The 12,648-nt window shown below is 33.6% G+C and overlaps 1 protein-coding gene across 1 annotated transcript; it reads left to right on the forward strand.

The window, feature by feature from the left end:
* The first annotated feature begins 752 nt into the window (after window positions 1-752).
* Window positions 753-10,798, forward strand: LOC133195248 (cytochrome P450 1A2-like). The gene is made up of 6 exons (XM_061331104.1): window positions 753-1,310; window positions 1,847-2,056; window positions 5,979-6,112; window positions 7,488-7,752; window positions 9,082-9,209; window positions 10,579-10,798. The coding sequence occupies exons 1-6, from the start codon at window positions 753-755 to the stop codon at window positions 10,796-10,798; spliced, it is 1,515 nt and encodes a 504-aa protein (XP_061187088.1).
* The last annotated feature ends 1,850 nt before the right edge of the window (window positions 10,799-12,648 follow it).

The following is a 12,648-nucleotide window of genomic DNA, read 5'->3' on the forward strand; positions in this document are numbered from 1 at the left end:
TTTTTCAAGAATGTATATTAATCTAAGCCCGTGTCTTCTACATATTATGCAGGATTTATCATTTCACCTGGGATGGGCCATATATTTGCATGTTATGTTTCTCTATAAAAAAAATGACTATATAATTATTGGTCTCTGCAATCATATACGAATAAGCCCCTTACCATATTAGGAGAAAACTGCATATGGTCGGCCCATTTAACTATAATGTACTAATTTATACCTTTAGATGCCTTATTCATGCAGTAACATCTATCGTAGAGGCAAGCTCTATACGCGTGCTAAAGGTATTTGAATTCCAGAAACAGTAGTTACTGTTTTAAAGCCTTATTCAGAACGGACAGTGAACTGCTTATGTCTGAAGTCTTATTCCTTCAGTCATTTTGGGAGGGAACGACAAAAAATTAAGCAAACCCCCATGAAGTCAACTTTTAACTTTTAAATTAATTTATAACTCATCAAGCAAAGGGATAAAGAGGTTGTTTAATTAGTTACAGATTACACCCTTTGACTAGGTGGAAATAACAAGTGTGAATAAATGAACTGTACCTACATTTTTTTCCAGCAATTTCCCACTCAATATTTAATTCAATGTTAAAAATTACTTGATATGTAAATCACTTTACAGCAACTACGATCATCATCAACAACGACGTCGACAGAGAAAGGCAATTTGTCTAAAAACCAAGACTCAAATGGAAGTGCAACCAGAATCCTTATAAAACAATCGTCTGCAGTTCTAAATCGGCATCATGTTGGAATATATTCTTACAGTTTTTATTGTGATTATGTGTGGATATATTGTCGTTAAAAATTTTGTTTTTAAAACAGAGAGCCCGCAGCCCCCAGGACCAAAAGGATGGCCAATAGTAGGGGTAGTGTTTGAGGTTGATATTTCAAAACTTCAGCTTAAACTTTACGAATGGGCGCAAATGTACGGCGATGTTTTCCAATTTAATTTATTAGGCCAAAAATTTGTCTGTATAAATTCAATAGATATCAATAGAGACTTGTTTCTGAAAGAACCAAATGCCACTATTACTGCAGATCGTCCATTAACATTTACCGGTAAATATGCTTACGATGATTATGCGGATGTAGGATTTTCATCACCAAGTGTACTTTGGACAAAACGTAGGAAACTTGCGTTTCAACTTCTACATAGGTATGGAAAGGGATTAACTTGCTTGGAAAGTCAAATATTAAAAAATCTACAGACATTCAAAGATGATATTCGGTCTTTATCTGGAAAGAATATTTTCCCTGTCGACTTCGTCGATGACTTTATTTTCAGCACCGTTGAAGTATTGGTAAGAATTAATGAACATACAATGTTATAATTCAAGGAAATTGGAAGCATATTACATTTTTGATCATGTCTGTTACTGTTTGCCCCAGTGAATGGGTTTATTTGGAAATTTTCGTGCTCTCGTGGATCATTTGTCTAATATAATTTCAACGTAAGTTACCTGATATTGAACAGAACTAAGATATGCATGGAATAACATGCAAGCACTGCTTTTAGTGTTTCTAACAGTTCAGGTTAGAAATGCTGAAAGCAGATACTATCTTGCTGATTTGAATTAGTTTATAATAAATAGTGTTGTTAAAGATAGGTTATATCTAATTAGTTAAGTAAACTCTAAAGACAGAAGATTTTTTTAAAGACTTCATCAGTCAAAACAGAGGTGGGAAGATATACTAGAAACAGTAAATCTCCTACAGTAGCATTCTAAATAAATTTTATATTTTACCATAATTTTCAGGTTAAACACCTTTAATTTTAAAACTTGCAATTATAGATATCGTTGTTTTATTAAAGGGAAACTTTTTAAATTTTCAACAGATAATTGGTCGCAGTTTTGGAAAAGAGGGTCCCCTGCGCAATCTTCTAATAAAACAGAATGATTTGCTGAACGAGGTTGCAAACCCAGGAACAGATTCAATCTACGCTGTGTTTCATTTTCTACGATTTTTGCCTCTGCCTGGATCATTGGCTTTGCGCGAACTTAAAAAATCCCAAAGTTGTCTGTTGGATTTATTAGATACGTTATCGGTAATGTATTAATCAAAACTTTACTTAATAAACTTTTATATGTACTTATATACAGCGTACAGTACCAACCAGACCCCACCTGACACCAAAGCAATCCCAGAAAGCAGTCCCCGGGACTGCTTTGGGACCGCTCTGGGACTGCTGTGGGACTGCTCTGGGACCGCTGTGGGACTGCTCTGGGACCGCTATAGGACTGCTCTGGGACTGCTGTGGGACTGCTCCAGAAAGCAGACCCAGCAGTCCCAGTAGTCCCTGGGACTGCTTTCTGGGACTGCTTTGTTCATCCATGCGTGAAAAAGGTTCTGAGTGACATGATAGCTCCGCCCCTTGTGTATTCTGAATTTGCAGCTCCTTGTTGTTGTTTTGTTTACTTTCTGCAGAGAGGTGTTTAAGATAAAAACAAATATTAGGAAAAAAAAAAAAAAAAAAAAAAAAAAAAAAAAAAAAAAAAAAAAAAAACAAGTATTAATTTCTTACAAAAATTAAATAAATAGAGATAGTTATACATGTAATTACTAAATGTCTTAAGAGGGCTGTAAATTTACACAATTGTAGTCTAGAATTAATTTTAAGAAAATAAAAGTAGTTAAAAAGGGAAGTCAGGGGATGATTTTTATCCCTTAAATTAAACTTCAATACAGGTGTTTGAAAAAAAAAAATTATCTAGGCCTATTTAATAAATAAATGCTGTCAAATTACATATGTACTCAAAGTTTGCATTAGCACTATTTAAAAACAAACAAACTTGTCAATTTAGTAAGATACATGTATTCAGAGACTGTACTGGATTTTTTTTTCTTAATTGAAAAAGCTAATACCATGCTTAAAAAAAGAGCACTTCATGCTATTTTTTACCACCCTCAAATAAAACCTAATAATTTATTTAATGACCATGAAATCAAATTATTCTACCATTCTTCTGTCACATAAACAATGTGAAAAATTATTCGGGGATTTATTTATGAATTAGTTTTTAATTTATAAACAAGTTATTAAAAAGAGTACATTTAAAAAATAAACATTTGAAAATATCAGGAATTGTGACTTGTTTCTTATCTCTTTTGTTTGTGTTTACCTGGCCGGTTAATACAGTGGGATTGTATAAAATGGTGTCAACACCTGAGGTTTCAATCGCCTTTGGGCATAATTAGCAGAAAGTCAGTGCATGTTGTTTGGGTATCAGTGTTACACATCATTGAACACGCTGGTCAACATTGACACTAATTTCAATCTAAGTCCTGCAAAAAATCTTAGTTTCAATAATTGTGTATAAATTTATTTCGGGATTAATTAATTTTGAACATAATCTGAGGGTTCAATTTGCGTGATTTACAGATGTACACTCGAACATTTATATAATAACACACTTAAAACTGAGAATCTAAAGATTATAATTGGAAGTCATGGAAAATAATCATGACTGAAATATAATACTCGGCAATGTTTAACAAAGAATTTTTCAAAAGCTCCAATACTTAAGAAAAATGCATTCAGAATATAGTATGGGAATCGGCCTTGCTCTATAATTATTATTATCTATTTAAAGCTAATTCTGGTATAAAATAAACAATTCAAGTTTAATTTTCTATATATAAAAAAAAATTAATATGAAAATTAACCAATATCAATCACAAAAAATAAAGAAATTGCTTTATTTTGGTTAAAAATTAATATACCAAATAATTGTGTTTAAATATTCATGTTATTAATAGATGTGAACGTCTTCTTCATTCAGTAATTATAATTTGTTTCTATACGTGTTTCTGTGATTTTCTTAACAGTTCAGAAATGACTGTCGTGTAAGAATTGTAAATATTTGTTGATACTACTCAGAAAGAATTGCTTATCAATTTCAACTGCCTTTTATATAGTTACATTGTTTATTGGTAATCTCATTCTGAGTAAGCTCCGCCCATTAAATTAATTAACCTCGCCCACTGAGACTGCTGGGACTGCTTTCTGGGACTGCCGGGACTGCTTTCTGGGACCGCTTGGACCGCTGTGGGACTGCTATGGGACTGCTATGGGACCACTTCGGGACTGCTCTGGGACCGCTGTGGGACTGCTTAAGCAGTCCCAGAAAGCAGTCCCCGGGACTGCTCTGGGACTGCTTTGTGTCAGGTTGGATCTGGTTGGTACTGTAAATCAATACTGTTTTGGCCGCCTGGTCTTATTCAGTAAGTGACAGTGACTAAGATTAAATTTTGGAAGCTCTGTAATTTCTTTGTTTATTAAAGATATTTGTCCATGGAATTCTTCACAATATATTCCAATGAAGTAGAAAAATATGACTTTTTGTGTCCCACTTAGGCTCCGGTATTTTTGGAGCATTGAAACATTTTTGTCTTACCGCGGTAGGTATAAGATATCTTGTGAAAGGACCCCAAAGGTACACAGAGTACAAAACTGTAAATATTACCAACAGAGAATAGGTTAAACCCAAGAAAAGGACTAAATATCCAGCAATGTCCTGAATTATAATATTAATTGCATACGCAAGGGGTTGGGTTGTTTTTCTGCTATTTTTGACATAAAAAATAAATCAATTGCACGATTAGTTGAATCACTATACATACAGCAGTATACTTTAATGAGGCTGGGCGGACAACGAAGTATCCGACAGATTCATATATAAAAATATGAAATATGATTTTCTAGCCTTATGCTATTATTTAATAAAGAAAAACTATGTGTTCCAGCTTAATATTTAATGTAATATCCTATATTTTTATACAGAAGTTTTATTTTGGAGGTTTGAATAGTCTGTAAATGTTCATAACCACTCAGACCTCTTAAAGTACGAGGGGTGATCAAAAGGTAAGCAAACTAATTGAATAACTTCCATAAAAAAAATCAAGCTTGGTTTCAGTGTTTATTCTCTTTTTTTTTAAAAGACCCCTCTTGTTTTAGTATTCACATACCATCGTTCTGCCAATGCACGAAACACATGGTCCAGATGGTCATGTAACATGCTCCGCAGCGTACTGTTCAAAGCAGCCCCAAAATTTACCACGCAGGTTAATTTTATAACAAGAATAACCCATATGTCACAAATTGCCAAATCTCGGCCATATGATGGTTGGATTAGGATTTCTTTTCCCATTATTAGCATGGTGTCCATCACAACCAGACTCCTCTTCGATGCGTCGTGTTTCTAGTGTGGATCAAGAATGGGCCCTTTCCCTTTATCATACCTGATTTGTTAACAGTCTAAAGAAACTGAAATTTTAGTGGATTTGGATTTTTTTATCGTTAAGATATACAACTATTTCTCTAACTGTGATTCGACGATCCTTTATTACAAATTCCTCACCTAAGGACACATCTCTTTCCAAACTCACTTTCACCGCACACCAACACGAGCATCATATCTAACCATTTCCCCTCCTTCATAAAACAATACATCCAATTACTAACTGAATTTTTGGCACGTTTTTTCACAATAAACCTTGTACAAATCGTTATGAATTATAGCAATCAATTTTCAAAGATTTAAGTAAAACTTAAAAGCTGTTCCTTACTCGAGCACGACTGAGTCAGCCATTTTAGGTCACATGTCATCTAGATATTGACGACATTTTCACATCGTACATGTTACGTCATAAACAAGTAGCAAAATATTACGTAACACATACTATTTATAGAACATGTTTATAAATATATATATGCCAAATTTCATTCTGATCTGAGTTGTGTTTATTTAGACACAGAGATAGTTCACGAACCTTTTGATCACCCTTCGTGATTGTTAAAAGTAAATATCCTTTATTACTTTAAAATTTTGACGAATTATATGTTTGTTTTATCTATCAAAGTTTTTCCTTTACTCCAAAGAAACTATTTTTTAAATTAGCATATGAACTTATTTTTTTTTAAATAACCCAAATAAACTCCTAAAATATGATTATTGGATTCTTTTAAGAAAGAAGAATGCAAAGAAAAGGGAATATATCACACAATGAAGGAAGTAATGGAAGAAGAAGACAAGAGCGGGAAACCCTGGTTCACAGAAGTTAATCTGGCGGCATTATTACTGAACCTTGTTACAGCCAGTAAGTGTTAAAAATTGTCATGTAAATATATGAAGGTCGTAGGTGCAATTTTATATGTTCCGCTCTCAGCATGAACATTTGGCAAATGCATTAACGGACAAAACTTAGAGCTATGAGAGAGCATAAATAGGGTGAATAAAACGTGACATAAAGGACAGCAAGAAAACGTTGATCAATCTACGCTGTGTTTTAAACGATGACCATATAAGGTAAACAGAATATGGATGAAACAATTGATTTCCCCTAATAGTATGCTTTTATCAAGACTTATGTATATGGACTTTTTTTTATCATATGTGTAAGACTCCAAAGTCCAATGATGACGCCAAAGTCCGATGGTCTCGCCAAACCCTGATGGTCTGCGCCAAACCCCGATGGTTTGATGTCGGTACGGACGCCAAAGTCCGATGGTTACGCCAAAGTCCGATGGCTCGTTTCCAATGAGACGCGCTGCGCTAAAGTGCGATGGTATGACACGCCAAAGTCCGATGGTGCGGAGAAACAATCAACGTTTATGACGTAACAATAATCCGACGTCAATCCTTGACGCCGTTGTCCTGCATTCGAAAGCCATCAGTTCAGCATTCGTACTTGCATACAATTGTACTGATTTTGCTTATTGCTTGCACCCACCAGAGATATTTGGGTTAGTCCTCGCACACCACACGACCGATTAGGGTTAGTCCTTGCTTCGCACCATCCCGAGAGATTTAGGGTTAGTCCTCGCACACTAGTCGAGTGATAAGGGTTAGTCTCGCACCCACACAAGATATCTAGGTTATAGTTGTTACACACTTTTCGAAGGATTAGGGTTAGTTTCGCACCTATCCGAGAGATTACGGTTAGTTTTCGCATAATGATATTTATTTACACTTATTTTTAAGACCTTGGCATGGCGCGGCATTGCAGTTTGGCGCAGCAGTACTTTGACGTCACAAACGTCAATCGTTTTTCCGCACCATCGGACTTTGGCGTGTCAAACCATCGGGGTTTGGCGCAGACCATCGGACTTTGGCGTGACCATCGGACTTTGGAGTCCCATCGCACTTTGGAGTCCTACATATGTACATCGTAAAATTAGAGTCATGATTAACTTTCTTTTAAAACGAAAAACAAAATGTTCGATTTGCTTGAATAAGAAATTTAGAGAAGCTTATTTTATTAAATTTCATTAAATATTATACTTCTACCATCACAACTCATAGATGGTCATTTGGCCTCTGGTTATGTTCTATTATTTCATTCTATTTTCTGGTTATAAAATTGCAAGAACATTTGGACGTGCAAAAGGTTGCTGGGTGGATAGGATATTTAAAGTATTTGAAATTCACACGAACGTAGAAATAAAGCGACTTTTACAGTTCTCGCATTATTACAAGTTTCCTGACAACTAGGGGAACACTTCTGTCACTGGTACATATACTTGCTAAGAGACCAGAACTTCAGAAAACACTACAAAAAGAAGTAGACGATGTCATAGGAACAGATCGGGAACCTAGACTGTCTGACAGAGAGAATTGTCCTACGCTCGAAGCCGTTATCTTGGAAACTTTGCGATACATTTCCCACTTACCAGTCTTTGTTTTTCACTCTAGCTCCGATTCTGTGACAATTGGTGATTATACAGTAGATAGAAATACAGTGGTAAGAAGATTTTGAATAACGTATTATGAGTTAATCTTATATCATTTTTTAAAAATATGACTGAATTACTGTTACATTGAATTCGTAGAATAAATTGTGTATTTTACATTATCCACAGTATTAAAAAAAATTTAATATAGTTACAAATACAAAGATAATGCTGTAAAATACTGAAATATATGGAATGGTAATGTACCTGATAAATTTTTAAGAGCTCAAGATATTTTCATTACGTAAAGATTGATGCAAAGATTTGAGTTTTGTAAACTTTAAGTTATAAAAATTACTTTTAAATATAAACTGTTATGGCTTAAATTAAATTGCGAGGGTCCTTCTAAAATACGTACATGTAGAAAATGTCCCCCTAAATCATGTTATTATTAAGAGTAACACGTTTTAATATGTAAAAAAGACATTTATTTTGTCAATGCGTAAAGTTTCATTCCATTTGATGAAATGGAACTCATGTTTCTTAATTTTAAAATCATCATGTTTTGTCACCACTGAGCACTGTTCACAACATTGTAACGTCAAAAACATCGTTGTGAAAGTTTCTCAAGCTCCTTCTTCATTTCTAAAAGAATCTGTAGTGCATACCCATTCATCAAAATGGTCTCCATAATACTTGACACTTAAATTTGCTAACAATTATTCGAGTAGCATATATTTAGTTTGTCAGTGTTCTCAAATTCTTTACGGCGTAACTCTACTTTCACAAGTTCTGCAACTGTAAAAGTGCATGTCACTTTCAATGCCGTTACACACTTTTTTGACCAGATGTTTACTTATAATCTGTTTATTGACAGACTGTCCATCGTCCCATTCAAATCTCTGCCACTCAAAAACTGGCATTTATATACAAATGTGCGGCTAACTTTTGATATGTTTCTTGGTTCCTCAAGCATTTTCAGAGTTGATTTCAGAGGTTTCCTTCTCGCTGCCGCGTGACGTCCTACGACATCTTTTTGCGCTTTTTTTTTCAATGAGGACTATTTGTCTTCGAAATTGATTTCATTTCAACGAGTCAATATATTACATCACAATTTGATCTGTGAAATGATGTAACAAAATTATTATAGTATTATAGCGCTATTATTTGAGATATGACTATAGAAATTATACAGTATTTTGTTACCGAATTATTCAATTATAATAACCGTGCTGCGACACCCCATTTTCGTTGTCGTTAAAGATATTTTTTAAAATAATTTTTTTGATTCAAATTATTTTATTTGTTAAAATATGTCTACCAACTTTGGTTAGAATATTTCCTCAAATAAAAAATTATGACAGAAGTATTTTGAATGACTCTCGTATATCTTCTTACAGATTATTCCTAATGGATGGACAATGCACCACAGTGAAAAATACTGGGAGGATCCTTTCACCTTTAGACACGAACGATTTCTAGACAGCGAAGGCCAATTATTGGCCGCTACCCATCCTATCAGGAAGAGGTATTTTCAGCAGGAAGCACAGAACTCTGGGAAAAAGATCATTAGTCTAAATCTGCCATCCGATCCCGATCAATTATTATATATTCACACGTATTGAGTAGAATGTTAAAATTAACTTTCTTTTGTATGAACAGTTCTGAAAATATGCTAGATGTAAAGCAATAGTGTTTATTGCCGTCGTTTGATTGATTGATTATTATTGTTTTACGCCGAGTCGGCAATATTTCAGCCATATTTCGGCGGTTTGCCGTCGTTTGAGATTCATAATTAACTACAAATTTCCTCTGCAAAACATGTATAAACTGTACTCTGAAACTACAGTTCAGACTTTAAATACAGTCAGATTAGTGAGGAATGAGTTTATGAATGTTTTCCCCCATACATTATTCATCATTCTCAAATTGTATATGACAGTATATTCGTAATAAATGCTTTCTGAAAGATAACAAAATGAGACGCATAATTACAGTATATGAACCTAGTTTCTAAATAACTTTGAATTCAAATTAAACCTTTCATTTTAAAAGCAAGCTTGTATAAAATGTTCAATATTTCATCTCAAGGAAACAGTGCATATTTTATTTCACCATAAAATATTCTTCAATGTAAGCTCCTTAAGAACTACGCACGCTAACTCTCGATTCCCGCCTACATTTTACACCAATTTAATTCAATATTAATAGCAATTTGACCGTAAAATCTTTGTTGGGTGCAAAGAACAGTTCAATGATAACTGACTGATAATTTTAATGACAGTGTTAAATAGTTAATTACACCTAATTCCAGCTCTTAGAATAAGGGGGGTAGACGATATTTTCCATTGAAATCGGGCTTTAAAGCATCAACACATTTTAAAATTTTCTTGGATATGAATAAATGTTCCTTATATCTTTTCTTATGTTTTACGCATATAAAATTAAACATATATTATTAATAAAATACAATGTTTTAGTTGTAAAACTCTTTGGAATTGGTGAAAAAGTAAGCATTTTTTAGTTTTTTGTCTGTAAACATATGTTCCCCTCGTGAAACACAAAAAGCTTAGGTATGAATTTGAATTTGTGAAATGACAGTCCATATTACCTGTAAAAAGGAATTTTTGTTTCATGGGGGGGGGGGGATGTCTTAAAAATATTTTCTGTTTTCCGTTGATTTCTATAGTGAAAAAACACAAGTTTTACCTAAACTTTAGAGTTATCTCTCTTTATTTTCCCAAAGAAGTAATGTTTTATGAAAATTCATATGAATATCTATATAAATATCAAAAATCATTCAAATGTGTTAACTTGAAGGTAGGCGGGAGAACAATGCTATCGTTCGCAGTTCTTTAATATGAATACAGTTAACTTTACTCTTTGTTTTATTCCAGGTTGGTGGCATTCGGACTAGGCAAAAGAAGTTGTATCGGCGAAGTATTTGCAAAATCCCGTATCTTTCTTTTCTTATCTACTTTGATGCAAACAATAACGATAGTTGAACCTGAAGGAAAACCCTTACCAGACCTCGATCCCAGGGAGATGATTCCAGGACTTGTCTTACAAGCACAACCATTCAAAGTTCGTTTTTTACTGCGAAATAATGAAGGGTGACCTCGTAGATTTCATAGTGGGAAATATACGATGAATTGTAAAACATTATAAATACACGCTTTGAAAATATCAAAAGATTAATCATATAATTGTCTGATTTATACATGTACATACAGCAAACAGCATAGAAGCAAGTACATGAATCGTGTTTTTGTTGTTTTTGTGTTGTGTGTTTTTATTTCTTTGTTAATATTATTAGACAAATTTAAGTATTTTTAAAAACAAGATTTTGTACTTATCCTACAATAAAAGCATGTTTTTTATGGTGTAGTGACTTTTGTTTCATATTACACTATCAGTACCCTTTGCGAAAACAGCTGACTCAAAATTGATAAATACTATAACACTGTACCCTAAGAATTAAGTCTTAAGATCACTGAATTTTTTTCTTCTGTTTCACTTCACCTTCCAGACGAAGTTTGTATTTATATATATACCAAGTATGTTTCAGTAGTCGATATATAATTTTCTCGTAAGAATGATTTATTTTCAGGCACTTTAAAACGAAATATTTTATGCTTATAATGAAATTCTCTTTGTAAAGAGGCCTTCTCGTTTAATGATGAAATAATATAACTTTTCAAGGTGTAGTCGTAATATATATAACGTGTACGAGGGGTGATCAAAAAGTTCGCGAACTAACCCTATATTTACAAAACCACAATTCAGATCAAAATGAAATTTGGCACATATATAGTCATATACATGTTCTATAAATAGTAGATGTCATGTTAAGTTTTGCTACATGTTCGTGACGTCACAATGTGAAAATAACGTCAATATGTAGATGACTTGTGACAAAATATGGTTGACTCCGTTTAATTCAAGGAACAAACATCTGTAAAGTTTAATGTATATCTTGGATTCTCCTTTGCAGTAGCATATAATAATTTGTACAAGGTTTATGAAGACAAAAGATTTGCCAGAAGTTTAATCATTAATTTGATTGATTGTTTTAGTGAAGGAAGGGAGATAGTTAAAAATGATGTTTGTTCTTTTGCCCAGTGAAAGCGAGCTGGGGAAGAGATGTGTCCTTAGTTGAGCAATTTGTTATGAAAGATCGCCAAGTAAAAGTTAGAAAAATAGTTGAATATCTTAACAATAATATAATTATCAAATCCCTAATACGTCGTTTACTTTAGACTTTAAACATATCAGATATGACAAAAAGAAGGCGTCCATACTTTATCCACATTGGATAAACGACGCTCCCAAGACAGAGGAGTCGGGTTGTGATGGTCACCATGCTCATTCTGGGAAAGGATATTCTTCATCACCCATCCTATTGTCGAGATTTCGCCATTTCTGACAAATGGACTGTTCTTGTTATAAAAAAAACTTGCATGGTAAAAAATATAAGACTCGAAAAAATGTTTTAGCTTTTGTGAACAGAACGCTACGGAGCATGTCACGTGACCACCTGGATCACGTGATTCGCGCATGGGCAGAACAGTGGCAGATGTGCATTAAAATTGGAGAGGACTACTTTAAAAAAAATGAACACTGAAATTTAATTTTTTTTTTCTTATATCGAAGTAATTCAATTAGTTCGCGAACTTTTTGATCACCTCTCGTAAATGTAGTTTATATAATATGCAGTAAAATTATCATTAAATAATTATGTATGTCAATATAAGGGGGACTTAAAAATTGTACCCATGTGTGCACATGTATGCCATTAAGTGGTAAAATATAAAGAGTGTCACCTCTGAACAAAGCGTTAATCTGATTATATGCATATGACCGAAAGAACACATGACATATTTGTGGCTTTAAGATTATAGGTATGTCACTTGATCAAATTGAATATAACATTAAGCATTGCCTGATATTTTAGAAAAAGGTTACAT

The sequence above is a fragment of the Saccostrea echinata genome, unplaced genomic scaffold (assembly GCF_033153115.1).
Source record: "Saccostrea echinata isolate AGI-Se365-2 ecotype Australia unplaced genomic scaffold, CSIRO_AGI_Sech_v1 ptg000029l, whole genome shotgun sequence".
Taxonomy (NCBI): Eukaryota; Metazoa; Mollusca; class Bivalvia; order Ostreida; family Ostreidae; genus Saccostrea; species Saccostrea echinata.

Excerpts from the sequence above, each read along its gene's own strand:
- LOC133195248 (XM_061331104.1), top strand. The coding sequence starts at position 753 with ATGTTGGAATATATTCTTACAGTTTTTATTGTGATTATGTGTGGATAT. Across the intron at positions 1,311-1,846 it reads TCAGCACCGTTGAAGTATTG|ATAATTGGTCGCAGTTTTGG; the intron begins GTAAGAATTAAT and ends AATTTTCAACAG. Across the intron at positions 7,753-9,081 it reads CAGTAGATAGAAATACAGTG|ATTATTCCTAATGGATGGAC; the intron begins GTAAGAAGATTT and ends ATCTTCTTACAG.